This window comes from Phymastichus coffea, unplaced genomic scaffold (assembly GCF_024137745.1).
Source record: "Phymastichus coffea isolate CEN01 unplaced genomic scaffold, Cenicafe_Pcof_1.1 PCOF00054, whole genome shotgun sequence".
NCBI lineage: Eukaryota > Metazoa > Arthropoda > Insecta > Hymenoptera > Eulophidae > Phymastichus > Phymastichus coffea.
Window position 1 is genome coordinate 151,204 of NW_026706865.1, and position 27,506 is coordinate 178,709.

A 27,506-nucleotide genomic window follows, 5' to 3' on the forward strand; every position below is an offset into this window, starting at 1 on the left:
ATTTATAACTCCGCGCAATTTCATTTTTATTGATAAAAAAATTATCAAAGTTGATCACTCACAGATCATCGATAACTGTATCTGCGCGGAGTTTTAATAAAGTTTTTAGAGAAATAAACCCGTTCAATCGTTAGCAAAAATCTCGCGCAGTTTTTCTATCTAATCAAAATATTATTATAACCATCCGTTAAAAAATAAATATTATTTCTCACTACAGTCATATACATATGCACCTGGGGGCCTATTCTGAAAAAAAATTTTAGCACATGTCATAAGCATTTATCACATCTAAAGTGATTAATTCTGTGGTAAACTGAAGTGACAAACTGATTTACCATAAAATTTTTTTTCAGAATAGGCCCCCTGACAGATCAGTCAGTAACATAGATCTGTACACTTTTATTATTGTAAGACACACTCTCAAATTATAAGAGCTGTATTAATAGGAATGTCTTACTTGCTGCCCAAATGTATTAGAGAAGATCTCGATCATGTGTGATTATTTATCCGGGATTGAATCGAATCTATCAAAGATAAATTCTAATAAAATGCCTTAAAAAATTCAAATGCCCTTACTCTATTGAATAAATATAGTATTACAGCATTCTACCCTGTTAGCAATTATTTTTGCGTAAAACTATTACACGCAGTTATATTTTAAATATAGCTTATAAACGTCATATTTTAGACATGTATAACGTAGTTATTAACAGTTTTTAAATCAATTTCAAAAATATAAATATAATTGTTTACAAGTATATATAATAATTAAATAGTTATAATTATCATCATATGTTATTATAGTTATTATCATATGTGATAATTATAAGAATAATCGTATTTATAATTTTTTTGCTTATAAGTACTATATAGTACGAAAGTATATATATTTTCGTGTTTGGTAGTGACAAATTAATAATTACAATTAACTGAAATAATAGTTACTAATTTTTTATTCATCAAATAGATATAATTTCGGCGATAATTGTTATTTGCGCAGTTATTTATAGTTACATTTGCATTAATTATTTCTCAAAATAAATTTATTTCGGTGAATAAAAATCCATTTTCGATTCGTCAACGGAAAATGCGTGAAAATCACGACTTTCTTCGGTACATGCACAGACTCGTTTACTCTAATAATTATTGATGCATTTTTGTGTTTGATAGTTCAAAATTAAGATTTTTATTTCCCTCGACAGCCCCTTAAGTCGCATTTTCTATTCGTCGCACAATTTTCAAATAAAAATTATTAAAAATTTTCGTGTCGCGAGTGGCCGGAAAACGGCGTCAGTTCATATTTTAGCATTCCATTTCCAGCCAGGGTCGTATATGAAGCATTTCAACGCCCATGTTTAGCGGGCAGTGTGCCAGCAACGTGCGGTTTACCTTTTCAAAGCTTAATGCTGGCACACTGCCCGCTAAACATGGGCGTTGAAATGCTTCATATACGACCCTGGCTGGAAATGGAATGCTAAAATATGAACTGACACCGTTTTCCGGCCACTCGTGACACGAAAATTATTAATAATTTTTATTTGAAAATTGTGCGACGAATAGAAAATGCGACTTAAGGGGCTGTCGAGGGAAATAAAAATCTTAATTTTGAACTATCAAACACAAAAATGCATCAATAATTATTAGAGTAAACGAGTCTGTGCATGTACCGAGGAAAATCGTGATTTTCACGCATTTTCCGTTGACGAATCGAAAATGGCAAATTATCATCGATATCAGGGACAATTAGGGCAATTAATACCTTAGTCAAAATTATTTCAACAATTTCCCTTACAATCGAGGGGGTTACCTTCACAGTCTTCATCTACTCCCAATAGCACAGCTCCCGTTCTAATGGCAATGATTGGGAGACCCAATCTCCCACATGCTACAGCTACACACTTTTGGTGGGTTTTGGTTATCGGGTGTTGCGTATTGCTGCAGTGTGAAGTTCAGGGATTCCTATGCATAGGTATTAGTCATACTTTTTAGTTTATCCATCCAAGCTTGCATAATAAATTACAAATTATAATTATAGGACTCGAAGATATTGGTTTTTTCATTTTTTTTGCCAATTGTTTTTTAAAAATTCTTATCTAGTTTAATTGGCCATCTAAAACGTAAAATCGAGCATTCAGAAGTAGCGGCTTGATTCATCTTTTACGGTAGTTTTACATCATTTTTTATCGCATTGTGCAGTTAATAAAAATGAATATTTTGATATTGTGTGCAGTTTCAAAGGTTACAATCAATGGTTTGTTATTTAAAATGGAGCAGCCAGAAGTTGTGCAGGAATTTCAGCCTCGGCCTTACCAGATCTGTCTTTTTGAAAGAGTTCAAAACGAAAATTCAATTATTTACTTACCCACAGGATCTGGTAAAACTTTCATAGCAGTGCTTCTCGTTAAACATCTCAGTGGTCAGGTCCAGAAGTAATTAGCATTTTATTCTTTCAAGGAATAATAAAATACTGATATTTAGATTTTATACAAATATATCTTAAATTTCTGTTTTAGAGCATATACAGAAGGTGGCAAGAGGACTGTTTTTATTGTAAATACAGTTGCACTTGTTATTCAGCAATGTGCTTTTTTGAATCGTCACACAGGGCTTGTTTGCAAAAGTTATACTGGTGATATGCAAGTGGACGTTTGGGATAGTAATCAGTGGCATAGTGAAATAGAATCTTGTCAAGTAAATAATTTTGTATTGGTTTTAAACCTTATATCTGTCTAATATTTTTGAAATGTGTTAATTTTGCAGGTTTAATTTAACAAAAATCGATGTGGAATAATGAATCCCTGAATTTAAAACAAATTTACTTTGTAAATTTTGTAACGTTTTGCCACTCATGCTCGTAGCCTCATCAGGCAAATAGTATTTGAGGGACTCATCCTTTTCACATTCATTTTTGTAGAATTATTGTATAGTGAGGGGTGCTAATGATATTATAATTTTGCAGGTGTTAGTGATGACTGCACAAATTTTTTTAAATATGGTAACACAGGGCGTGTTGCCTTTGAGTAGAGTAAATTTATTAATATTTGACGAATGTCACAGAGCTGTAAAAGATCATCCAATGAGACAAATAATGCAAAGATTTCAAGAATGCCCAGATTATCAGCATCCTCGAGTTTTAGCTATGACAGCAAGTTTGTTGAATTCCAATGTTAAGTTGAATAAAATTGCAGAAACTCTGAAGGTTAGTATTTCAAAGATTGTTTTCTATTCTATTAATTTTTAGCAAATTAAATATTTACTATTCTTGTAGGAATTAGAAGTCACATTTCATTCTAAAATTATAACAGTCCAATCTCTCCAAACAATAACAGATTTTTCAGTGAACCCGAAGGAGTTTGTTGACTATGTTGAGCCTCTTAGAGACTCTACTGTTTTTCACAAGGTTAATAATATTATTGATGAAGCTAAGAGTATTCTGAACGTTATTGAAATTCCCAATAAAATGGAAAATAAAGCCAGCAGTGTTGAATTTAGACCAGTTTCAAAAAATGTCAAATTACAAAGAATTCTAACTGATATACAAACTCATCTTGAAGACATGGGATTGTATGGAGGGAGTAAGAGTGTCCTTTTGCACATGATTCAACTGGAGTATATAAAAAAATATTCAGATGAACCAGTTAGTAGCAATATATAAAATATGATCATTCCTTTGGTACAGTATTAATGTCTAATAATAATTTTTTAGAAAATTATAGCAATTCTGGAGTATTTAACAACGCAATTGATGAAAATACAAAAATTGTTGAGTCTTGAAATAGAAAATGTACCTACATTGGAATTAATTAATGAGTAAAAAACAATTTTTACTAATTTTTATGCAGATTTTTATTAGATTTTACATTTCAATATTTCATTGTTTTAGGCACTCATCACCAAAAGTTTCCAAGTTGGTCAAAATACTGAAAACTTTTCATGACACTCAAGTAGGTTTAAATAAATTTTGCTGTATAATTTTTGTGCAAAGACGCTTTACAGCCAAAGTTTTATATCACATGTTAAAAGTGAGTTTTGACTGCGATTTTATTTGATAGAAAAATATGACATTATTAATATTTTTTAGAAACTAAGCGAATATGACAATTACAAATTCTTAAAAGCAGAGTATATTATTGGTTACAATAACGATCCTTACAAAAATGCTAAAGAAGCTTTGGTATTGTCTGAATGGAATAAGAAAGTTTTAACCAGGTGTTTATTTTATAAACTTGTATTTTATACATTTCAATAATTTTCTAATATCGTTTATAGATTTCGCAACGGTACCATCAACTGTATTATTGCTACTGACGTAGTCGATGAAGGAATCGATATTCCAAGTTGTACACTTGTTGTACGTTACTACGCTCCACCAGACTTTCGATCATATATTCAAAGTAAAGGGCGTGCTCGATATCATACTAGTTATTTTGTAATTTTAGCATCAAGTCAAGAAGATTATGTAAAAAAATATAAAACTTTTCAAGATACCGAGCGATTTTTACAAAATGCTTTATACGGATTTTCAAATCGTACTAAGCCAACTCAAGATGAGATAGATAACATTTTATATGACTATACCATACAACCATATGAGATCATACACGAAGACGGACACATAAGTGTTATAACGGAGCAGAATGCCATTGCATTGATAAACGTTTATTGTACCAGTCTTCTGAAATCAAAATTCATTTCATTAACGCCTACGTGGGTTAAGGAAGAAATAGTAGACAATCTTTTTGGCAAACAATACAGAGTATGATTTGTACTGTATCAATCATATAGAAGATTTGTCGTATATTTTCGCTCAATCTATAAATTCGCAGGTTCATTTGACACTTCCCATTATGTCAACTGTAAAGGAGGTAGTAGTAAGTGACAAATACAATGCTCTCGACGTTGCCAAACGATCGGCTGCTGTGAAGGCGTGTATTAAACTGTACACCAATGGTGAATTGGATAAAAACTTGCAGCCAAAAAAGATGAAAGATGCCATAAGCTGCGACTATTTATTTCCTTATATGGAGAAAGAGGAGCATGCCGATATACAACCAGGCACGAATTCAAGAAAACGGCGACATTCAGTCGTTGTCAGTATAAACTTTAAATCTATAGAACTAGAACATAATGGTATTGAAGTTTTTAATTCTTACTGTCTGTCTGTCTGTCTCTTTTCTTTCATTCTCTCTTTCTCTCTTCTTTCTTTCTTTCTTTCTCTCTCTCTCTCTCTCTTCCTCTCTCTCTCTCTCTTTTTCATATGTCAGCATCCAAAAGCCTTGCTGGGAGCTTATCCAGTGGAAGATCTTGCATTATTTTTGCACATAATTGAAATGAAACCAAATTATGCAATGCCTTCCAATGAAAATCGTCACTTGGTGTTTTACAAGTTATTGGCAAGTAAAAATACTTATGGCATATTATCTACAAAGAAGCTACCAGAGATACCATCATTTCCAATATTTATGAATGTTGGCGATTTGCATGTAAGCGTAAAGATCAATATATCGACGCCGTCGCTTAAAAGCAATGAAATAAATACTCTAAAACAGTTTCATTGGTTATTATTCAACGATATACTTCAATTGACGAAAGATTTCATGGTTTTCGATACAGAAAATAAAGATAACAGTTTTCTGATTGTTCCCGGTAAGAATGAACGCTACAAGTATTTTGTTAGTATTAATTATACGCTAAAAAGTAACCGAGATATCGTTGGCAGTTGATGAAAAGGAGCAAATAAATTGGGACATTGTTAAGCGCTATAAGTCCGTCGAACATACTCTCCCTGCTAAACCTATAGTAGTAAAAAAATCCGAATATGAGCATATTTTAGTGGTTCCAGATTACAGAGCAGCCAATGAATATATTGTTACGGAAGTTTGCGAATATTTGAGGGCAGAATCGCGTTTTCCGACTGCAGATTACGAATCCTACATTCATTATTTCAAAGATAGACATGGTTTGCAAATTGAATGCCATGATCAGCCAATGCTCGAAGTGAAGCCCATCACTAAAAAAATTAATTTTATTAAGCCAAGGTAATTAATTATTACTGTTATTACTATTATATTGTTGATTTGTTTATTTACTAATCATTGACTTGTCATCAAGGAAGTTGAAGGCCAACATGAGTAAAAGAAAACGAGCAAATATTACAGAAGATTTCGAGGAACACATGGTCCCGGAATTGTGCAAAAAAATAGAATTTCCAGCTTTGTATTGGCTGAAGGCTACAACCCTTCCGTCTATCATACATAGAATAAAGCAATTGCTCGTTGCGATCGATTTGCGAGATCAAATTGCAGAAGAAGCTTGCTTAAGTTTGGAAACTCGAAAGCCAGAGAAAAAGTACGAAGCTCTGTGGATAAAAGATAATAAAGACTACGATATAGACAGTAGCAAGGAGACAAATTTAGATGATACTACTTTAGAAGACGACGAAGTCATTGTCGGCGATCCGTTGGACATCGATGCTGTATCCGAAGTGGACAGTAAGTTTCCACGAATAAAAACAGTAGTGTTGAGTCGGCTTTGAAAATTCTACCTTTTATTGTCGACAGTTCTCAGTGAAGAAAGAAGCCATTTTACGTGGATGAAAGAGCGAGAGCCGTTAGATTTGGAAAGGTACGCTGATCGCGTTCAAATGATCGATATAGAGGCTTATTATCAATTTATGTCAGATGTCACAGCTACTGATCGAGAGAATCTGGTAATATTAACTGTATATTGCTTTAGTTAATCGCTTTATTCGAGTATACCTTTTTACCTTACAGAAGTACCAAAACGTCGTCAAGTGTGATTATATATTTGCTACAGATGAGCAAGCACCGGCATTGGAAATGCTTGTAAAAACCAATGGCTATGGTCCAAGCCCTCTAGATGTTCTCGAGGTGATTATGGCGCTTTACAAGAACGAAGTAGTAACGCTTTAGCCCCATAACTAATTAAATTGTTATTTGTTTCAGAGTCTGACTGCAAAAATGAGCAATGACATGTTCAACTATGAACGAGTCGAGACCTTGGGAGATTCGTTCTTGAAGTTCGCGGTATCTCTATATTTATTCCAGAATTATCCTGACTCTGGAGAGGGCCCTCTGAGTCATTTGAAAGGCAAGCTCGTTGGTAACTTGAACTTATTTTACTGCGCAAGGGCAAAAAATCTGCCTGGCAGAATGAACGTCGAAGAGTTCTCACCTGAGAATAACTTTGCCGTTCCTGCCTTTGGCGTTGAAAACTCGACCAAAAGTCAGATAGTCAAAGCCGAGGTAATCAATTGCTCATTGCTTATATTCCAATTATAGTTTGGTGTGCAAGCGATACTTATAATTTGATTGCGTCGCAAGGTTTCCGCGAGCGTTCTTTACGACATTAGAATACCACAGCAGGAAAGGATAAGCGGTGAGCTATCTGATTATACCAAGAGCGCGGTAAAAGAAAAACTTCTGGCATGGGAGAGCGACACCACACTGCAGACAGGCCGAGAGCATTTCTTGGATCTACATGTGCTCTCGGATAAAACTGCCTCGGATGGTGTCGAAGCTGTTATCGGCATGTACTTACTCGTGAGTATCGGAGAAAAGCAAGCGACTTAGGGTAATGAGCTACGCAATATTCGTTTGTCTTGTATAGCATTTGGGAGTGGAAGGAGCTCTAAGTGTAGTTAAGTGGTTTGATATACTGCCGAAAACTCTGGACGCTACTGAGTATTTGCATGCCAAAGTCACGAATCCGCAACTAGCCCCGGGAAATATTAATGAGCACATGCCTTGGGCCGGCAACGTTGAGAAGAGGATTGGATACCAATTTCGCAATCGTGCATTTTTATTGCAGGTAGACCTTTAAGTAACCTTTCGGTGCAATAATTTAAAAACTCATTGCTTCATTTGACAATATTTCAGGCATTTACTCATCCATCCTTCGTTTCAAATCGAGTCACCAACTCGTATCAGAGGCTAGAATTTTTGGGAGATGCTGTTTTAGGTACGCAAGTTCACCTTTTCTTTTCTTTCTTTACAATATTAATGCCCGAATATATTGATTTTATACAGATTTTCTTCTGACTGTCCATATTTTTGAACAATGTGGCAATTTAAGTCCTGGTGAACTTACGGATTTGCGATCAGCGCTCGTCAATAACATAACGTTTGCATGCTTAGCAGTTCGTTATGCATTACACACTGCACTTTTAGCATATGCGCCAAAAATGTTCGATATTATTGATCGTTTTGTTCAATTCCAAGAAAATAGAAAGCACGAAGTGAATGACGAAGTAAGTTATTTCGACGTGAGATTTATGACCCGTTTCTTGATTGCTTTCATTTTTTTTCTGACAGTTACTTTGGGTCCTTCTGGAAGAAGACGACTGTCAAATGGCCGAGCACGTTGACGTTCCAAAAGTTTTGGGAGACATTTACGAATCCGTCATCGGAGCTGTATTCCTCGATTGTGGAAAGGATTTGCAAATTACATGGAGAATTATTTATAATTTGATGAAAAAAGAAATTGGTAAGTGATATTTTTTATTCAAGTCCCAAAAGTGTATCTAAGAAAATTGGCTTCCGTTAAATTTACAATCGATATATATTATACCTTAGATTTATTCTCAAAAAATGTACCAAAACAACCTATTCGCGTCATTTATGAAACTCAAGGTGCTAATCCAAAATTTTCGTGAGTATATTATTAAATAATTTTAACTAATCTTTACGATTCAAATGTTATATCTAATATTTCGAAATTTTAGAAAATCTCTACAAGTAGAAGGTAGCACCGCTATTATGGTAACACTGTCTATTTTTTCCAATGGCCAACAAAAATTCTTCCACGGATTTGGATCAACAAAGAAACTCGCTAAGTGTGCCGCTGCAAAGCAAGCTTTGAAATATCTACGCTACAAAAAAAATAATTAAATATATTTCCAAATAAATTATATCCAAAACCGATTTTTTCTAATTTGTTAATACTAGTTACAAACTTTTCAGATTAATATTGTCATTCATATAAAATCCATTTCAATTGTTACTTTACAAGTTCACTTCAGCATGAATGTTATATTCATAAGATTGTTAATGGAATTATATCTATTATCTTTGGCAAGATTTTTTTCCATATTTAAATGCTGTTTTAATAATAATTGAATTTTTTAATATTTTAAAATTAGAAATATTTTTAAATTTTTAAGACTAAACTATATAAAAATATTTTATTATTACATAGAATAAGATCTTATTCAATTATTTTGAATTAATGGTATCAAAATATACATTTATGTATTAAACAAAGAAGTATAGTAAAGAAACTTGAGCTTTTTTTTTTAATATAAATAATAATTGTTAATATGCATTTTATATGTTTATTTAATATGAATTATATATAACTTACCATCTTTTAGATATCTAACATGAAAAGATTACTAAGAACTTTAAGACTCAATGAGATATCTGTCAAAAGTTTCTTTAAGATACGTGAAAAATTATAATGTGAAATATAGTTATTCAAAATTTAATTAATCTAATTTTTGTCCATTAGAAAAATATAAGAAAATGTTCGACTACTCGTAATACTTTCTGTAAACGTGCAAATATATTCTGTTATCTGGTGATAATAATGCATAAAAAAGTTCAACTATTTCATTAAGCAATTCACGACTATTGCTTAAAATATCAGATGATGAGTAATTATATTTTTATGCATAAAACTTTAAATATAGTTTTTATGAATTGTTGATCTATTTACATTGTGATGCACTTTAATACAATAAAAATACCTTCAACATCACATTCCTACTTTTAGAATAATTTATACACTAAAATATAATACTATTTCCTTAACATTTGCAAAATTTTATTTTTACGCTGATTCTCCAAGGTCTCGGTCGGCATATGCACGTACGCTTGTAGCTTCCAGTGTGATTCCGCTGGAATGGTGCGTTAGGGCGTTTCCACACTGAGCTCTAAGTTGAATCGGCCTTCGGACCTTGATTAAATTCAAATTAAGTCATGCAATATTTTTTTATTATCCAAAGTCACGAAAATGACTTGTGGCACGCAAGGCGGAGTCATATGACCAGCGACGTATCAAACATTTTCGGGATACCGCGCGTACGATTTTCGTAAATTTTTTATATTATGTTATGTAATTTTGCTTTATGAACACAAATTTCTATATGGGTTTCATCATTTTTCATAATTTATTTCATTAAAATTCGGATATATCAAATTTACGATTCATTTTATTTCATCGTCGTCGGATGAGATCACGTAGCTTTGTTTTCGTATTTTATTTACATAAACAGTATATCTATAGTTACGGTTTAAAATTAGTACATTTATACATTTCTGTATACGAATATAAATTTAAAAAACAATATATGGTTAATTAATTACTTAATTTAGTATTTTAAATCGTTCTATTTGCAATCGTGATACGTGGTATGTAAATATATTAAGCTGAATTGTGATTGATTATTTGTGAAAGGTATGTAACTAATAAAAAAACTGACATGAAGATTGATATAATAATTAAGTTTTTATTTTTTTCAAAATCAACAATGAAGTGTATGTCAGTATTTGTAAAATCAATGGTACAGGAGCGAAACAGATGTAATTAGAAGCTTATTGCCACTTGAAAATTTGACGAGACTCACACAACTGTGGATGTTTGCATTGCCTGTAAATTTTACGCAAATTTAGAAGTATGGTTAGAGTAAATTACTAAGAAGAGTTTCTATTGCAATCGTTGCTTCTTGATTTAGTAGGATTGTCGTAGTTCGGGCAGGAATGATACGTATATATTAATATGTAATGATATACAGCTTTTTTATAATCTTGATTGAGCATTTGTTCATAATAATAACTTATGGTTTTATTGCTGTATCGATTTGCACATGCTTATTTTTCTTTTCCTATTTTTAGTGGAAAAAATACCATACACGTCACAATAAATTTTTGCAGATAATTATAGATAACTTTTATTACTAATAAAATTGACAAATAATAAAATTTGAAATGTGCATACTTTGTCATTAACTTTTTTTTGTTTTTACTTAGATGATGATAAAAGTCAAACCAAAAATATACCTTAATCATATTAAGAAGTTTACTACGAGAGATATGTGTTATTAGATAGGAGCATTCCGTTCTTTCCCACCAAGACACGGACGTCGAATTACAACCAACTAATCAACAATAGTTTCACTTTCATTTTTTACATCCATTTTGTTTTCAACTATTTTTTTTATATCTATTCAGTTGTAACTTAATTACCAGTTCACGGATTGCGAGTAGATAGCTGCGTAAACTACTTTTAATTTTTTGAACTCTTTCCGCTTCTTTTCTGCTGCTAATTAATCGAGTGTGCTCTTTTTCATTATTTTATCACAACCAATGCTTGTGACATATTTTATTGCTGCTCGTAGAAATTGTACCAACTATTGAAAGTATATATATATAGGTGAGTGTAAATGTGAATTGATACCTGTTTTTATATAATTCAATTTTACGTAATTATTATTAATTCGTTAATAAAAAAAAGTAACAAATAACAATATTAATCTTCCTTTAAAATAAGTAAGTTTACACTTTTGTCATGTATAGCAATTTCATTTATCTAGTAGGTCGCCACATTTAAAAAATTTAATTTATACATGATAAAAAATATAATATAAGAGCTATGAAAAAGTAGTGCTATCTCCATAAAGCTACCATATCAGGTGTGCAATAGCATGTGTGCCATTTAATTTTTAGCAAAACATTTTAAAAATTAATTTTACAATTTAGTGAATAAATATATTTATGTAAATAAATACATAGAAAATTATTTTACTTAGTATTTCATTTTTTATCATACATTGAATTTTACTAAGAATAATTAAACCTTTTAATATTTAATAATAAATTGCCATTTCAAAAAATCACAGACCTTTAATGAAATTAAAGTAGAAAAAAAGAAGTACAATTATGGTCAAAAGAAAGTTAGGAATGAAGTAAAATTAATAAAATGATGGCTTGTATACTATATATGTTGTAAATGTAATTAATAGATTAAAAAATATTGACATGTTCTATTTTTCATTAGGTTATTGATGTAAGATTCGCATCATTAGAATCAAACAATATTACTTAAGCTAAAAAGAAAATCAAGAAAAAAATTGACAAACATACGTGTTCGCTTCTGGATAGTAACTTTATTAAATAATGGTTTTAATAAATAATTGACTTTTTTTCCACACTTGTAGAGTATTTGCTCATAAATGATAATATGACTTAAATAATAGTCAATAATTGATGGTTCTTTTCTTACATAATTTTAGAGTCTATCTGTATGTTCGCTAATTTTTTTTTGATTTTTCTTTTACTTTAAGTAATATTGCTTCATTCTGATAATGCAAATCTCACATTAATAACCCAATAACTTATTGAAAAATGTAAAAATTAATATTTTGATTGAATCTATTACTTACACTTGCAATATATATAGTTTCTTTAGTATTGTCAAATTATTAAATGTAAGATTACATCTATTATACAGGAAAAATATTTTATTTGAGATTTTCTTGAAAATTGAAAAAATAACAATGATTCAGTGAAAATAACCGTGGAAAAATCGAATGCAAGTATGAATGGGAGAAGTTCTTTACACGTATTTACACATGAAAAGATTACATAAAGTTACAAATAACCTAACTCACACGTAATTCCATTTACTTTCCAATAATTACTCACTACCTATACTATAATAGCTTAATGTGAATATCAACTTAGCTGAAAAAATAAACATTATTTAAAACGTTAATTATCTGCTTTCTTCTTCTTGAGTGTGGGTTTATCAAAGATTTGTTTAACTCCTGCTGCTTGATTATTATAAAATTTCAAATTATGTGCAGTTTCACTGATCCATGGTGAATCGAACTGCGTTGTATCTTGATCTACTAAATGGGTATATTTCGTTCTTCCGCTACGCCCAAAGTTTTTGACTTGCATTACCTTAGGCAATACGGTCTTATCAAAGTGATCTTCCAACGTTGCCCCAGAAAAATCTCGCTTATAGATATGATCATCTTTGTCCAGGTAGAACGCACCGCGATGATAGTACTTTTGCAAGAATTTGTATTTTCCTTTGGCCGCTTTATTCGTCACTGTTTTGGGATTTAATCGAGCCTCTGCACGGCGTTCTTCTTCAGTCATATTTCTTAATCGTTCGATCTCAGCGCGTTCTTTCTCTCGCCTGAAATATTGAAATTCGTCAATAAAAAAAGTAAATATTAAAATATTTAACAATCAATGTAGTATAGATTGAAAAATCACGCACGTTTCTCGTTCTTCACGATCTCGTTTGTTTCTTTTCAGTTCACGCAGCTTCCATGCCTCGTATACTAACTCGTCGTTTTCGTCATCTGTAACAACGTCATTGATATGTCCCTCATTTTCATACATACTACTTCTGACTTGCTGCTCTTGCCTGACGCATTCTTCGACCAACTAGAGGAAGAATAGAAACAATCGATTAACGTTACATTACGAGCGAACGCCTTTCAAAAAATAAACGTATGATATACTTCACCTTTTTGGACGCTTTTTTCCTGTGCTCTGCCAATTTTTCAGCCTCTGCTGCCAAGAGTTTCTTCTTTTCGGCCTCTTTAGCTTTTTCCAAAACCGTTACTCTGTCGCTCTTTCTGACGAACACGGGTTTCAATCGTGGTCCTGTTTCCTCTTCTGAATCTGTATATTCCTCATACTCTGAACTTGATTCTGAACTTTCACCAGACTTTTCCTCTTCGTCATCTTCTTTTATCAATTCTTCTTCTGCTTCTTTACGCTGCAAGGCTTTCCTTCTAACTGATTCTCTCCTCCTCTCAATTTCATCTTCAGACAATTCTTCCTCATCAGATGATTCTGAACTATCCAACTTGATGCGCTCTCTAGGTGTTTCCTCGACGTCTGTAATCAATACTTCAGGTTCCTCGACTCGTCTTCGTCTTTCTCGAACTTCCTCAATATTGTCGTCTTCTTTTTCTCTTTCTCTTTCCAACCTTGTCAGTCGTCTCAGCCTAGGATCATCCTTTTCTCTTTCCTCGATATCGTCTTCAACTTCTGGGACATCCGGAGCTTGCTCCGACTCATCGTAGTCACGTCCTCTTCTTTCCAAAAAATCATCCTCTTCGGACTCCTCGTCAGAGCTGGCAGTTGGTGCATACTCTGGCCTTTTACCGGATACATAACGATGGACCTTCACTTTCTTCATCGATACTTCACCTGCAATATTCATTGGAAGAATCATTAAAGCTAAGCGGATTCAAAGCAAACATCCAGATCAGAAAAACTTACCCTTATCATTTTTTACGGGTACAGCACCTGCTGTACTTTGAATACCCGTAGGCGCCGGGGTTAAGGCGCTATTTGCCACAAAATAGTCCATCATCATGGTATCTATTCTTTCTAATGGAACTGCGTTTGAAAATTCAATTATTAATCAATTATTAATCAATTATCTGCACAATATAGAAACATAGAAGACATAACCTTATAAGACTATATATTTATTTTAGTCATCTTGTAAACTCAGTAAAGGCCACTATGAGTCAAGTATTTGAAAATTCTTATTTACCTCGAAATACCTTAAGTAAGTTGAGTAGATTTTGATTTATACATCGGCAACAAGAACAATTTTTTCCATTGTCCAAGAATTTGAGATCCACTTTAAATTTGTTATTTACTACGGTTACTTGGTTGTATGTAATACAAAATGCCCAGACTGTCTATCTACCACCAGAGTCAGCACCATTATATCCATACAGCCAGTAGCTACAGCAGAACAACTACATATATTTCTCTATAGACCGTAGATAGAAAAACAAACGTCAAATGACATAGGCAACATGCCAACATGGCGAGAAAAAGAGAAAGTAATAGCGATTGGCGACGATATATTAGGCCGCGTTATGCTCAGGTTAGTACTATTACTACCGTCAGATGGTGTTAATACGTTAAAACATCCAAGTGTATGAACTACATGGACATATTTATCTATATATCTTGGAGACTGTATAACAATAACCTTTCCAGTTTCCACTGAGAGAATATTCATATGACGTTCTTTTTCCGCGTATGGTTTTGACCTCCCTTATCCCAGCCCACAAAGTGTTATGGACAGTGAGAAAAAGAATACCATTCGAAATATCTCTGATTGAACCCTCCAAAAATAATCATTATTTTAATTGAACCCTTTTAATTGTCCCAAAAAAATTAAATACTGTGTATAGTTTTTTGGTTTTTTGCAACTGCGATATCTTTAGCAATACTTAATATTTTTGCAAAGAAACAGATAAAAAATTTGAACCCTTGCTCATTTTAATTGAACCCCTCTTACTGTTTTAAAATTATCTTCATTTTTATATCAATTTAATTAACATTGTTTACACGACCCCGACGAAGAACCAATGGATTAGCCTCGAAGCTTCAGGGGAACCATTCTGAACGCAACTTACTCGTCTTCACATTTAAAATTTGCGCCTTCTGAAACGGTTTAATATTTTTGATTTTGATGAGTATAGTGAGTACATGCATCAGGCCCCGGTCCCATAGGTTACATACGGATGCGGACGGATACGGACGCGAATCGCAACTCTAGTAACATCACTAAAAATATCTAGTTGGATTATTTAGTACCAACACTACCGGTAGTGAGCAAAAGTGACTGTTTAAAACTGTAGCGCCGAACGTACCACCTTTAAAGAACGCTTATCTAACCTTTACATTATTGCAGTCTATAAGATGGCAAATGATAGAGAATTGATAGACTTTCAATTACAATTAGTGGAATTAGGCCTTAATTTTATGGAAGTACTTGAATATATGAGAAGAAGAAGAAAATATATATAAATGATATGTATTAATCATCCCAAAAGCCTTTTCTAAATTAGCATACTCATCAATAAGCAATATTCATGAGAATTTGAAAAGTAAATTGTAGACCTGACATTTGAACATTAAATGTGGTATGTACACCCAACGTGGATTGAATCGCGACCCCCCCCCCCCCAGTTAGGTTGGTATGAGACTATGAGTGCTACTTTCAGTCCGTAACGGTGGTTTTCAGATCGGTCATAGTATAACGCTCGTTCTTAAATTATATAATTAAAACCTAAAATCAAATAATCATGCATCTAAATTCATTGTTCGGCAAACAATTAATTTTAAACCTAAAAACAAATTAGTAACGTTTTAGCTTTTTATCGTATCTTAAAACGAATTTTCATTTTTGAATTTTCCCGCGGTTTCTTCGTTCAATGCAACGACGGAATTCTCATACCAACCTAACTGGGGGGGTCGCGATTCAATCCACGTTGGGTGTACAGTTCGGCGCTTCAGTTTTAAACAACAGTTACTTTTGCTCACTACCGGTAGTATTGGTACTAAATAATCGAACTAGATATTTTTAGTGATGTTACTAGAGTTGCGATTCCCGTCCGTATCCGTCCGCATTCATACGTAGCTACATGGGACCGGGGTCTATCAGTGGACGCTGACAGGCCTTACGACGCTTGTCGGCCGCGCATCGGCGCTGCTATCAAACTTACCGACTTATCGGCGTCGTAGGGCCTGGGGGCCTATTCTGAAAAAAAATTTTGTGGTAAATCAGTTTGTCACTTCAGTTTACCACAGAATTAATCACTTTAGATGTGATAAATGCTTATGACATGTGCTAAAATTTTTTTTCAGAATAGGCCCCGTGCTAAAATTTTTTTTCAGAATAGGCCCCCTGTGAGCGTTCACGAATTATCGCTCACTGTATCGCATCTAATGATCGTTCGATGAATTTTGAAACGGATTCTTAAAGATAAAATGTCAAGGAATGCAATGAAAAAAGAATTTTTAAAATAATAATAACAGTTTTTGAGATATGAGCAATTGTTTAAAAAAAATGTTAATAACTTTTGGAAAAATTGATATTAAAGTATTGTTCGCATAATATCATTCAAGTACACCCTTTTATGGGTAATATAAAAAAATTCGTTTCGATAACTGTAATGGATGCGGAGATATACATTTTTGAAATTTTTCGTCAAAAATTTTCAATTGTTTAGAACTCTTGATATAATTATTATAATGATTTAATAATCCATACTTGAATATAGCACCATATAAGCAATATGTAGACCAAGTTTTAAGAAAATCCGAAATCTACCACTGAAAAGCTTATTGTCATAGTCTAACATAGATCTGTACACTTTTATTATTGTAAGACACACTTTCAAATTATAAGAGCTGTATTAATAGAAATAGGTTATTTTCTGAAATAACCGTCAATGTCAACTATTAATTAGAAGTAGATATTTTATGTCAGCTCTTATAATTTTGAGAGTGTGCCTTACAATAATAAAAGTGTAATATTTTGATAGGATAGAAAAACGGCGCGAGATTTTTGCTAACGATTGAACGGGTTTATTTCTCTAAAAACTTTATTAAAATTCCACGCAGATACAGTTATCGATGATTGTGATTCTGTTTTTATCATTCTTTGAGTGATCAACTTTGATAATTTATTTATCCGTGAAAATGAAATTGCGCGGAGTTATAAATAATTTGTGCTATCTTTGTTAACCATGCGCAGTTTTTCTATAATTTTTCTCGGTCGATTTTCGCTGATTTCCTGCTAAGTTCCTTTAACTATGTGGCCCTACAGTCTCCTGACTTCAAGATCTAGATACAAAATGCGAGCTTGGAGGTTATAGCTCTAACGAGCGGATCTGGTGAGTTGGCGATCTAACCCAGTAAGCCGGCTTAATTTTGACAAAGATTAGTTGACTGTTTAACTAATCTTTGTTTTTGATTATAGTGCCCATATGAGCTGTATCTCCTTGTTTATTAATCTCTGAGAGTGATATTCTAATCTATACTACTCTAATGAAAGTGCGTCGGGAAATTGCCAAAGAATATGTATACTGTGTAGCATGTCTAATGAACAGTAAGTTGAGCAGACTATATACACATGCTACAAACTTAGGCATGATGGAAGCAGCAGGCAGTGTAAACAACTGTACGTTTGCTTAATAATCATTGACAATAAGAGCATTTTTTTCTTTATTATTGAATTAAATCAAATGAGCTGTGCAGTCTGAAGAGCAATGGGAAGGAGTCGGACTCCATCACCGAACCGACGGCGTGATAGATCTAGAGAGAGGGATCGAGATCGTCGAAGAAGAAGATCAAGAGAAAGAAGACGAAGGTTAGACTACATTTATTTTTCATTTTTCATAATCGTTGTTTTTGTTCCTGATAATTCAAACTGTGGCTTATTACGCAGATCGATTGAGAGAGAAAGAGTAAAGTCGAGAGATCGTGAACGAGATATTGAGCGACATAGAGATTATGATCGTGATCGTGAAAGACATAGAAGATCTTATAGTCGATCCAGATCTCGTGAAAGAGAACGCCCCATTAATAGACCGAGAGTTAAACATGCTGAACGCCCAATTATCACAGGTTATTTTTGTATTATTTGACAAATACTTTGTGTATGCAGGTCATCTTTAATTATAATTGTTTTCTGTGATTAGAGGCTGATTTGCAAGGCAAGACTCCTGAAGAGCAGCAGATGATGAGAATGATGGGATTCTGTGGCTTTGACACAACGAAAGGAAAGAAAGTCGAAGGTAATGATGTAGGTGCAGTGCATGTGATATTGAAGAGAAAGTATCGACAGTATATGAACAGAAAAGGTGGATTCAATAGACCATTGGACTTTGTAGCATAGTATCTTGCGGCCTAATGCCTCATATGTCACTTTTATTTTATAAACTCAATTTACATGTTAATTACTATATAATTTGGTTTTTTTGCTCTGTACAATTAATGACGAGATTTAATAAATAATACTTTGATAATGTACTTACTTATGCTCACAAATTTTTGTTGATGTCATTATCAAATAGTTTTCAAAATTATTATAAACTGTAGTATCTTAACGATGTCAGATATTATTTTGTCAATTATTTAAAAAAATTGTGTCGCAGTTTTTGCTGTCATATAAATTATACATCACTAGAACACTCACTATAAAAACTGAAACTGTTATTAAACTTTTAGTAATAATAAATAATAAAATAAAAATTTTCTTAGACAATGATAATTTACTAAATGTTCAATTTTAACCATTAACTTATATGTATATATTTTTTCTATCAAATAATTTATGCAACAGATTTTGAATTGAGCGCTCCTACTGTAGAAGTCGCGTCGCGCGTCACAATACTGCCGTTTTGCTTGCATCAAAAAGTTATTCAAACACCCTGCGCAATGTACATTGCGCACAGCACACATGTGCCACCGGCTGTTGTGCGACATGCACATTACATGTACGCATTCGAAGTGAATTGGCAGAGGCGATAGCCGTTATTTGTTATTCTAATTTTTTTATTGTTATTTATGATTTATTAGTTTGTTGATACTATCAATATTTGATGATTCAATTTGTATAATGGATAAAGTATCGATTGAATTTTATAAAAATGTATCCTTGCTCACAAAATTTGTTGCACCTCACGATGATTTTAAAAAACATTTCAAAGAGGTAATCTTTGATTAATCAATTTGTTGTAAACAGTTAAAATAACAGTTATTATTCACAGGGGATGTTTGATAAACCAAATACTTCAGGATTTATACATGTGTCTTACTATTTATTGAATGTTTATTACAAGGACAAGTCCAAAGTGCAATGGCCTGTAATTTGTAAACAGACTGAAAATAAGTTTCGTAATGACGTTAGGGAAAGCTTAATGACAATTTCAAGCGAAAATGAAGATATTAATTTTCCTCCAATTTTCGCCTCTCATTTATTGTTGGCTAGAGGCACCAAGTTTTTGTTAATTATGTGGAAATTTTCTTTAGTTGTGCTTCGCACATATTTGAAAAACAGTAAGTAACACGGTTTTATTGGTAGATTCCATATATAATAATTTTATTTTATCATTATAGAATACCATTGTACCCTCATGAATAATCCAAAATCAGGTCCATGTTTAGACTTGACAAAAGATTTTTTGATAAGTATTATAAAAGATAATTATAAAGTAGTTTTTGATATTCGTGAAAAGAAAGAAAATCTACAAAAAGAAGCTATATATTTTCTTAAGTAAGAAAGATTTATTACTTGTTCACCTTCTTAATGAAATTTAAAAAAAATCAAATGACATTTTCTCAGGGAACAAAGTGAAATACAAAATCTTTTGAAAACTAAGATTCTAAACATAAGAGAGGGATTGAAACAAGTTATTAATGATGCACCAGTTAATGCAACTGGTAAGGAGAGTCTATCAAATGTAGAAGTTGATAAAATTATTAATAGTAAGATATCTTCCAATTATCTTGTGATTCATACATGAATTTTGTTATTTTTATTTATTTTATGATTTCAGTGTGGATAATATTTATCAATAATACTTTGAAACCATTGGAAATAGAAGTAAAATCACTGATAGATGATTATAAATTATTAAAATCAATAATAAGCATAGTTTCGGTTATCAAAGGTGATGTGACAGTATTAAATGCTAAAAATCTTGATCCAATCAATGTAGATCCAATGTATCAACTTGTACCACCCGAGATGCAGGTACTATCTACAATAATCTTATAATACTTACATTGTATTTTCCAGACTCTGATTTGCTATTGATGTTTAGGTTCTTCCCTATAGCTTGTACAATAGAGAAGCTTTGAATCTCAAAAACTTTTTCACACTTTATGCTTTTTTATTACAAAAGTTTAAAGCTAGTCATGAAAAAAATAACATTGATAAGTTTTCTATGTGTAAAATTCAATTGGAAACAAGTAATAAGGATTTAAAAACTGCAATTAATCAATTTCATAGTGTATTAGAAGAAATTAATAATTGTCATTTGAGCAATGTCAAAAAAGTCGATGCATTTAATGACACTTATAAAATTATTTCAAATGTTCTTGAATTTGACAAAGTGCTATTCATGTCTTCTCCATCTATACATATAAGCAGTGCTGAAGGAGGATCAAATTTCAATCATCATGATTTGCAACTTACTCCTGTTGAAGGTAAAAATGTCATTGGATTATTGATTGTTAATAATTAGATAATTGAAAGGACTTTATTTTGTTCAATACTCTAGGTGTACACAAAGAATTATTTTCAAGACACATTTCCAGTCATGAGAGTGCGTTGACTGCAAAAAAACCAATTCATGTGCAACGAATCAATTTTGATGATTCCACTACCTTTGAGTTACCCAAGTTGGATCATAGTACAACTATTGACAAACAATCTTTGTTTAGAAACAGATCATCATTAAAAAATGCAGACAAGTATTCCAAAATATTTTCAAGCAGAAGTCGAAAACATGACAACAAAGGTTGGATTTTGTCAAGTATTTATTTTTAATGTTATAAAGTTCTTTAAGAAGTATGATTACTCTTACAGCCGATAAAAGTATAATGAATATGATGCTGCCACTTCTGGCTAGGCAACAAAATATTTCTCTAGCAGATTCTTGTAATTCAAGTCAAGAAATTTCACAAAATTCTTTTTTAATGAATCCCAACTTGAGTTCTGTGCATGAGTCGTCGTTAAAAGCAGAAGAAAAGGAAACTCAAAATAGTCAGAAGCGGCGCTCGATCAGCGATTTAGTCGAGAGATACAAAAGAATTTTGCAAGAACGTGAAAGTAAATGATAAAATTTTAATTAAATAAAGTTGCATGTATTATTTAAATGTTACATATAATAGTAAATATATAATCATTAAATGTACAAAAGTTACATGTACTTTACGATTATAAAAGTTGTTCTTCAATATTGAACCAAAAAATATACCGTTTTAATAACCATTTAATATTCTAAAAGTTACACAAAAATTGACCAACAAGTTGCTTAGTCTTTCGTTGCATTAAAACGTATATTTTATTGGTTACAAAAGAAATGAAGTCTAACTTTGCATGGTATAAAAAACCTTATGAGAATACTTTCAAATTTTTCTATCAAAATATTTTTTAATTCTTTGGATAAAATGTAAAAATCAGATTATATTGAGATAGAATTATTTCTGACTTGTCTGGAAAACCTGTGTAAAATTTAATTAGTACATATATGAAGCAATCTACTCCAAAAAGGCACAAAGTGGCATTCTTAAAAATAGGTACAAAGCGTTATCTTTTTTATCTCTCAGTTACTTGTAACAAATTTATAATACCTCTGTACAAATTTAGTCGCTTATATAAAAATAACTTGTACATACATTTAAAAATATCAGTAAATGATATTTTACAACAGCGCTTGTCGTAAGTTATTATTATTTTCCAAGATCTCTGTAGTTTTGCAATGATTGTCCAAATTTATTCAAGTTATAAATGTACTCTTATTCACCGTGCCAGACTCGAATAGAACTTCGGCTAAAAAATCGACAATTATTAATAGTTAATTGCAAGTAATTTTTTACAGTAAAACAGGCTGTAAACAAACCTCATCGTGATTCTCCTCTTTGTTAACGGTATTATCATCATCGCCAGAGCTATCACCACCTGAGCTATCTGCAGAATTGCGCTGATCTTTATTGTCTTCCATTAATGGTCTTGTTGCTTTTACTTTACTCGCAGCATCAAAACATTGCAAACAAACTCTCACTGCTTTGCCATTACCTTGACCAGGTAAAATCATTTTTTTATTGCTACATGGGCCACAAACTACTGCTCCACATTGTCTACAGTGATGCTGAAAACAACATTTTCATGAAGAGCTTTTACAGAAATAACACTGATGACAGTATTTACCCTTCTGTTTAAAACTGTGAACTGTGTTTTATTACAGTGCATACAAATAGTTGCCTCATTATCTGGGACCCATACAGCTGCATGAATTTCAACAGGCTTTTTACCACCTGAAAATTGCAAATAACAAAAATAATATCTGTTATCAACTAGTGAGTTGGCATGTGAATTTTCAGCTTACTTTTTCTTAACAAATCTTCAATACATTTTGTTATATGAGCCATCCATTCTTGTTTCTCTGTAGCAGTAGCAGCATATACTGCGAATGATTTTGTTACTGTTTTTATCAACCAGCCATTCTTGTTCTCTGAAACATATAGCACCAAAATATAATTATTATTGTAGATCATGTAAACATTGAAGAATATTACTACTTACGGCCATCATCAGCCAAAGATTCAAGTTTAACTTGCTCTAGTGGAATTATGTGTTGTTTATTGTACTGTAACAAAGGAACAATATTATTTTCATATACTTACAAGGTTCCAGCTAGTGAATAATTCACAATCATACTTTTTTCTTGTTCATCACTATGTTACCATACACTAAAATATCATTAAATAGGAAAAATTGACGAGCTTTTGGCTTTTTCCTGCACATTTTTGTCAAAACACCCTCGCCTACCAACACTCTTCCAGAAACGGCTAGAGGCTAAAATCAAATATGAAAAGTAATTTTTAATAGGAATATCATGATATAATGTTAATTGAATAGGTCAGCAAGTGAGAATTAAGGAAGCTATGTGAGCAGTGCATTATTGAATAACTATGTTCAAAGATACTTTCTTCTTGTTCAAACATAAATGATGATGCTAGTACCTGACCAGAACTACCAAAGCAATTCTCCACCATTGCAATTCTTCTGGCATTCGCTTCGCTGTTGACTGCAACAAATAATACAACGGAAATTAGCAACAATGTATTATAACTATGAAAGAGAGAAAATTTTGTGTGGGTAATTCGATAATTTGGATATAGTGAGTAGCTGTCAAAAATTGATCTATTGACGAGCAGCCAGTTGGGAGCTTCCTCCGCTCTCAATCGGCTTTAAACATGATACGACATTGAAACAAGTCAGGCTAAAAGTATAGAATACTGCTTTATTTGGTGAAAAATTTTATTAGAAAACGGTTAAATAAATAAAGGAAAAGCAAAAATATAATAAAACTAACCAAGTCGGTCAACCATGATTGTGTATATTGTGTATGAATCAACAGTGCTGACAACAGCAGGAAGCAATCACATGAATCACTCGCGGACGCCCGACGTTTTAGGAGCGGGACAGGCACGATCTGCACGATACGACTAGTACAGTTATATGTCGTGCCTGCTCCAGAGCCGCGATGAGCAGAAGTCGAAATCGACACGAAATCAAGCAAGTGAAGCAAGTCGCAAGTCAAATCTAACGAAACGTGAAGCCAACCGCGCACGCTGCGTGAAGATCGATAGCAATAGCAATCATATGACCCGATTTGCAGATCCATAGTAGCTACTGTCGTGGGCGTACTCGCTCTTCATCGTGGTAAATCCGAATTCTCGACTACAACAATCCGGAGGATTTTGATACTCCGTATATTTACTTAATCTAAACCGTTAAAAAACAATTCAGGAATCAACAATGAAGGTTTGCGGTCCAAAATACGCATTATGCGGTCTTGTCATCTCTGCTTGGGGCATCGTACAGCTTGTAATTTTTTTCAGTCTTTATTAGCAATCAATAATTATTTTAAAGTTTTAAATTATTATGACAGTCGATAAATTTTGATAGTTTAATATAATTATTATTTGTTTAGTTTCTCATGGGAATTTTCTTCTATGTGAAAAGCGTAGCATTAATTGAGGACTTGCCTTTCGAGACAGAAATTTTTCAGAATCCAGAAGACTTCTATAGTAAGGCAGATGGAGGCTTTTATGGGAATGCATACAACTGTTGGATAGCAGCTTGTATTTATGTGTTGACATTCTTGTTCTCTGGTCATCAGTTTTATCTCAACTCAAGATCTTCACTTAGCGTTTAACTGACCAACAGTGTATCAAGTTGTTATTGTTTTTTCTATGGAAAAGAATGTAGCTCCATAAATTCATATGATTTTTCCACTCAAGTCAATCAGTATTCTTCATCGTTAAGACTGGAGGAGGATTGATTTCTTGTACAAATTTCTTCATTGTACCGAAATTCTGTTATAATTTAATGTAAATAAATATCTTCAAATAATTTAGAACATTCAAATGTAATAAGCATACCAAATGAAACTATCAATGGCATTTTTAATATTACATTATTATATTATTTAACTTTGCATAATGTCATTCTTTCACTTATGTTCACATTCTATTAATTACTTGTAGATTTTCAAAAATTATACTGTCTGAATATAATGTACAAATGGTTGTAATAAAATATTCATTTTTGCGGTTGTAACATTAACAATGTGTCATTCAATTTTGGTATAAAATTATTAGTCATAGTCATGTGCTGATGAGCTACTGGGATAACATAAACAGTAAATATATGTGAGTAGAGAGAGAGAATGGGAGAGAGTGTGTGTGTGTAAATATAAATAGATAGATAAGATGCTATTGTGCCGTTTGTTACAACCATTTAGTATTTACATCACTATTTAACATTATAAATACATCGACTTATTTTGATAATGTCATTGCTTTAATACAATTTATATTTATTTATTATACATAGAAAAATAGGTTGATATATTTAGTAGTTTAATTAAGCTATTAGAGGTTAGTTATAATTGTGCTGTCTATTGATTAGTCATTTGTTCTTTTAACTGGATTAATTAATTAATATTGAATTTAGATTATCTTTAATATATGCAGGTGTATATACATAACTAAAAATCTTGAAAAATGAATACTGTGCAGTCAATTGAAGATGAGTTACAACAAAGACCAGTATTACAATTCAAACAGAAATTAGCATATGGAATAGGGCATATTTTGAATGATGTTTGTGCCTCAATGTGGTTTACTTATTTACTTGTTTATTATGAAAAAATTCTTTTGTTCAGTGCTACCAATGCCGGCCTAGTTTTACTAATAGGACAGGTGGCTGATGCACTTGCTACTCCATTTGTTGGCTTACATTCAGACATAGAAGATAACTTTTGGCTGTGCCAATATGGAAAAAGGAAAACTTGGCATCTAATTGGTAATGAGCTTGAAACAGAATTTAAAAATTGTATAATATTTTTATTAAGTTTCATCAATGTTTGTAGGAACTGTTTGCGTTCTTGGCACATTTCCATTTATGTTTTCTCAGTGTCTTGGTTGTCAGATGTCTCATCAGTGGGCACAACTTGTATATTATACAGTGTTTGTTTGTATATTCCAATTTGGTTGGGCAGCAGTACAAATATCCCACCTGTCACTTATTCCGGAACTTACAGCATTAGAAAAAGAAAGAACAGCACTTATAGCTATAAGGTAAGTATAAAGACTAATCTATCCTAGGATGGGGGTTGTTTAACATTACATTTTCTTAACAGGTATACTTTTACTGTATTTTCAAATGTGCTTGTCTATTCGGTAACATGGGCTGTGCTGCACATTACAAGTAAAGAATCAACAAAACAAATAAATCCTGAAGATGCATCGAAATTTCAAATGATTGTACTCATTGGGATGTCTGTAGGTCTGTTGACGACCATCCTATTTCACATGTTTATAAAGGAATATAGCAGAAGCAGCAGATTATCTACAAGTAATTTAGACTATTATAACATTGAATGTTGTACGACTGCTCATTGGCTTGATGAAATTGATATTTCCAGCTGGTGCTTCACGGGAACAGTCACAGAGACAACCATCGAGCCCTGTTTCGATATTGAAAAACCGGGAATTGTACAGACTAGCATTAATTTACATGCCAAGTCGATTGTTTGTAAATTTGGTCCAATCTTACGTACCGTTCTATTTGCAAGATACGTTGCACATGGCGGCTACATCGCTAGCGGTTATACCGTTGATAATGTATTTGAGTAGTTTCAAAGTATCGTTTACAATCCACTGCATCAATGCAAAAGTAGGAAGGCTGGTATCCTATACGATTGGAGCTTCGATGGGGCTCGGTGCTTGCGGATGGATATACTTTGGAAATGTGGATAGAATAGAGAGCCTTTTTATTTATCCAGTCTCCATGCTGCTGGGTATGGAAGAAGTTTGCACAGCGTGCCATGAGCATATTATATTTGATGGTAATTTATTGGCACAGGTGGTGGAGGCTCGATGATGCTCGTGACCAGTCTTGCAATAATAGCAGATTATATAGGCCAGAATACAGAGAATGGGGCCTTTATTTATGGTCTAATGAGCTTTACGGACAAACTTTCTAACGGCATAGCAGTTTTACTGATTCAATACATGTACGAGTTGGACATCGAATGAACAGGTAATAACTGATCCATTCTCATTCCAATAAAATTGTAGGCGCTGCACGAATGCACGCAGTTGCGAATACTATTACAAGGACATCCTGGTATTCGTGTGTGGCGGATCTGCTATGGTTGGCCTAATGGTAACGTTTGGCAGCCGGGCGTGCCACCGAAGCCGTGTAACGTCGGTGATTGATTACGACCATTTAGACTCGGAAGAGGCTGGTCGATAGTCGACTTAAATGCACGCATAGCATATTGTCGCAACCAAAAGCACGATTTCGTATCGCATGCTTCTATCTTAAGTATTTTCGGACCAGGTTGA

The 27,506-nt window shown here is 32.7% G+C and overlaps 6 protein-coding genes across 18 annotated transcripts; 4 read left to right on the forward strand and 2 right to left on the reverse strand.

The window, feature by feature from the left end:
* Positions 1-1,743: 1,743 nt before the first annotated feature.
* Positions 1,744-9,122, forward strand: LOC131665814 (endoribonuclease Dicer). Of its 3 annotated transcripts, none has more exons than XM_058937959.1 (24): positions 1,744-1,969; positions 2,231-2,429; positions 2,514-2,691; positions 2,960-3,199; positions 3,269-3,637; positions 3,707-3,810; positions 3,884-4,022; positions 4,082-4,209; positions 4,270-4,756; positions 4,827-5,090; positions 5,265-5,483; positions 5,550-5,646; positions 5,720-6,038; positions 6,112-6,491; positions 6,561-6,709; positions 6,774-6,890; positions 6,966-7,265; positions 7,344-7,562; positions 7,630-7,830; positions 7,899-7,980; positions 8,049-8,269; positions 8,334-8,505; positions 8,595-8,670; positions 8,744-9,122. In XM_058937959.1, the coding sequence occupies exons 1-24, from the start codon at positions 1,852-1,854 to the stop codon at positions 8,907-8,909; spliced, it is 4,944 nt and encodes a 1,647-aa protein (XP_058793942.1). In that variant the 5' UTR covers positions 1,744-1,851; the 3' UTR covers positions 8,910-9,122. The 3 variants fall into 3 exon arrangements, with proteins under 3 accessions (XP_058793942.1, XP_058793944.1, XP_058793943.1); XM_058937960.1 differs by adding an exon at positions 2,036-2,162 and having other exon boundaries at positions 1,856-1,969; positions 5,265-5,646; XM_058937961.1 differs by having other exon boundaries at positions 1,745-1,969; positions 5,265-5,646.
* Positions 9,123-10,544: 1,422 nt separating this feature from the next.
* LOC131665856 (microfibrillar-associated protein 1) lies at positions 10,545-14,930 on the reverse strand. 3 transcript variants are annotated; one of them, XM_058938033.1, is made up of 5 exons: positions 14,615-14,930; positions 14,325-14,444; positions 13,561-14,252; positions 13,309-13,478; positions 10,545-13,224 (listed from the first exon to the last, which is right to left on the reverse strand). In XM_058938033.1, exons 2-5 carry the CDS (start codon positions 14,419-14,421, stop codon positions 12,789-12,791), a joined length of 1,395 nt encoding a protein of 464 aa, XP_058794016.1. In that variant the 5' UTR covers positions 14,422-14,444; positions 14,615-14,930; the 3' UTR covers positions 10,545-12,788. The 3 variants fall into 3 exon arrangements, with proteins under 3 accessions (XP_058794016.1, XP_058794014.1, XP_058794015.1); XM_058938031.1 differs by having other exon boundaries at positions 14,605-14,930; XM_058938032.1 differs by having other exon boundaries at positions 14,520-14,930.
* Positions 14,931-17,367: 2,437 nt separating this feature from the next.
* LOC131665857 (U4/U6.U5 small nuclear ribonucleoprotein 27 kDa protein-like) lies at positions 17,368-18,887 on the forward strand. Of its 4 annotated transcripts, none has more exons than XM_058938036.1 (4): positions 17,368-17,770; positions 17,836-18,225; positions 18,304-18,482; positions 18,557-18,887. In XM_058938036.1, the coding sequence occupies exons 2-4, from the start codon at positions 18,125-18,127 to the stop codon at positions 18,751-18,753; spliced, it is 477 nt and encodes a 158-aa protein (XP_058794019.1). In that variant the 5' UTR covers positions 17,368-17,770; positions 17,836-18,124; the 3' UTR covers positions 18,754-18,887. The 4 variants fall into 4 exon arrangements, with proteins under 4 accessions (XP_058794019.1, XP_058794020.1, XP_058794017.1 ...); XM_058938037.1 differs by having other exon boundaries at positions 17,368-17,749; XM_058938034.1 differs by having other exon boundaries at positions 17,735-18,036; positions 18,114-18,225.
* A 476-nt stretch (positions 18,888-19,363) lies between these two features.
* Positions 19,364-21,724, forward strand: LOC131665818 (HAUS augmin-like complex subunit 6). The gene is made up of 8 exons (XM_058937968.1): positions 19,364-19,569; positions 19,628-19,916; positions 19,977-20,133; positions 20,203-20,345; positions 20,417-20,613; positions 20,684-21,068; positions 21,143-21,382; positions 21,451-21,724. Exons 1-8 carry the CDS (start codon positions 19,477-19,479, stop codon positions 21,699-21,701), a joined length of 1,755 nt encoding a protein of 584 aa, XP_058793951.1. The 5' UTR covers positions 19,364-19,476; the 3' UTR covers positions 21,702-21,724.
* A 41-nt stretch (positions 21,725-21,765) lies between these two features.
* On the reverse strand, positions 21,766-24,381 carry LOC131665824 (pleckstrin homology domain-containing family F member 2). Its single transcript, XM_058937985.1, has 8 exons — positions 23,963-24,381; positions 23,610-23,674; positions 23,305-23,442; positions 23,170-23,233; positions 22,973-23,098; positions 22,795-22,901; positions 22,487-22,735; positions 21,766-22,416 (listed from the first exon to the last, which is right to left on the reverse strand). The coding sequence occupies exons 1-8, from the start codon at positions 23,976-23,978 to the stop codon at positions 22,387-22,389; spliced, it is 795 nt and encodes a 264-aa protein (XP_058793968.1). The 5' UTR covers positions 23,979-24,381; the 3' UTR covers positions 21,766-22,386.
* A 441-nt stretch (positions 24,382-24,822) lies between these two features.
* On the forward strand, positions 24,823-27,431 carry LOC131665819 (major facilitator superfamily domain-containing protein 12-like). 6 transcript variants are annotated; one of them, XM_058937972.1, is made up of 8 exons: positions 25,331-25,532; positions 25,629-25,959; positions 26,027-26,234; positions 26,297-26,364; positions 26,443-26,511; positions 26,582-26,956; positions 27,022-27,172; positions 27,237-27,431. In XM_058937972.1, the coding sequence occupies exons 2-8, from the start codon at positions 25,659-25,661 to the stop codon at positions 27,412-27,414; spliced, it is 1,350 nt and encodes a 449-aa protein (XP_058793955.1). In that variant the 5' UTR covers positions 25,331-25,532; positions 25,629-25,658; the 3' UTR covers positions 27,415-27,431. The 6 variants fall into 6 exon arrangements, with proteins under 6 accessions (XP_058793956.1, XP_058793955.1, XP_058793953.1 ...); XM_058937973.1 differs by lacking the exon at positions 25,331-25,532 and adding an exon at positions 24,823-25,304 and having other exon boundaries at positions 25,820-25,959; positions 26,297-26,511; XM_058937970.1 differs by having other exon boundaries at positions 25,609-25,959; positions 26,297-26,511.
* Positions 27,432-27,506: the final 75 nt, after the last annotated feature.

Bases quoted from the DNA above. Each gene is read 5' to 3' on its own strand.
- LOC131665814 (XM_058937961.1), top strand. From the start codon at position 1,852: ATGGCAATGATTGGGAGACCCAATCTCCCACATGCTACAGCTACACAC. The intron at 4,757-4,826 runs GTATGATTTGTA...ATAAATTCGCAG, and splicing joins TTTTTGGCAAACAATACAGA to GTTCATTTGACACTTCCCAT. The intron at 7,831-7,898 runs GTAGACCTTTAA...ACAATATTTCAG, and splicing joins ATCGTGCATTTTTATTGCAG to GCATTTACTCATCCATCCTT.
- LOC131665856 (XM_058938033.1), bottom strand. From the start codon at position 14,421: ATGATGATGGACTATTTTGTGGCAAATAGCGCCTTAACCCCGGCGCCT. The intron at 14,253-14,324 runs GTAAGTTTTTCT...TGAATATTGCAG, and splicing joins ACCCGTAAAAAATGATAAGG to GTGAAGTATCGATGAAGAAA. The intron at 13,479-13,560 runs GTGAAGTATATC...TTCTTCCTCTAG, and splicing joins GGAAAAAAGCGTCCAAAAAG to TTGGTCGAAGAATGCGTCAG.
- LOC131665857 (XM_058938036.1), top strand. From the start codon at position 18,125: ATGGGAAGGAGTCGGACTCCATCACCGAACCGACGGCGTGATAGATCT. The intron at 18,226-18,303 runs GTTAGACTACAT...CTTATTACGCAG, and splicing joins TCAAGAGAAAGAAGACGAAG to ATCGATTGAGAGAGAAAGAG. The intron at 18,483-18,556 runs GTTATTTTTGTA...TTCTGTGATTAG, and splicing joins TGAACGCCCAATTATCACAG to AGGCTGATTTGCAAGGCAAG.
- LOC131665818 (XM_058937968.1), top strand. From the start codon at position 19,477: ATGGATAAAGTATCGATTGAATTTTATAAAAATGTATCCTTGCTCACA. The intron at 19,917-19,976 runs GTAAGTAACACG...TTATCATTATAG, and splicing joins TCGCACATATTTGAAAAACA to AATACCATTGTACCCTCATG. The intron at 21,069-21,142 runs GTAAAAATGTCA...TCAATACTCTAG, and splicing joins GCAACTTACTCCTGTTGAAG to GTGTACACAAAGAATTATTT.
- LOC131665824 (XM_058937985.1), bottom strand. The intron at 23,099-23,169 runs GTAAGTAGTAAT...TATATGTTTCAG, and splicing joins ATCTTTGGCTGATGATGGCC to AGAACAAGAATGGCTGGTTG. The intron at 22,902-22,972 runs GTAAGCTGAAAA...TGCAATTTTCAG, and splicing joins TGAAGATTTGTTAAGAAAAA to GTGGTAAAAAGCCTGTTGAA.
- LOC131665819 (XM_058937970.1), top strand. From the start codon at position 25,659: ATGAATACTGTGCAGTCAATTGAAGATGAGTTACAACAAAGACCAGTA. The intron at 25,960-26,026 runs GTAATGAGCTTG...CAATGTTTGTAG, and splicing joins GAAAACTTGGCATCTAATTG to GAACTGTTTGCGTTCTTGGC. The intron at 26,512-26,581 runs GTAATTTAGACT...TGATATTTCCAG, and splicing joins AAGCAGCAGATTATCTACAA to CTGGTGCTTCACGGGAACAG.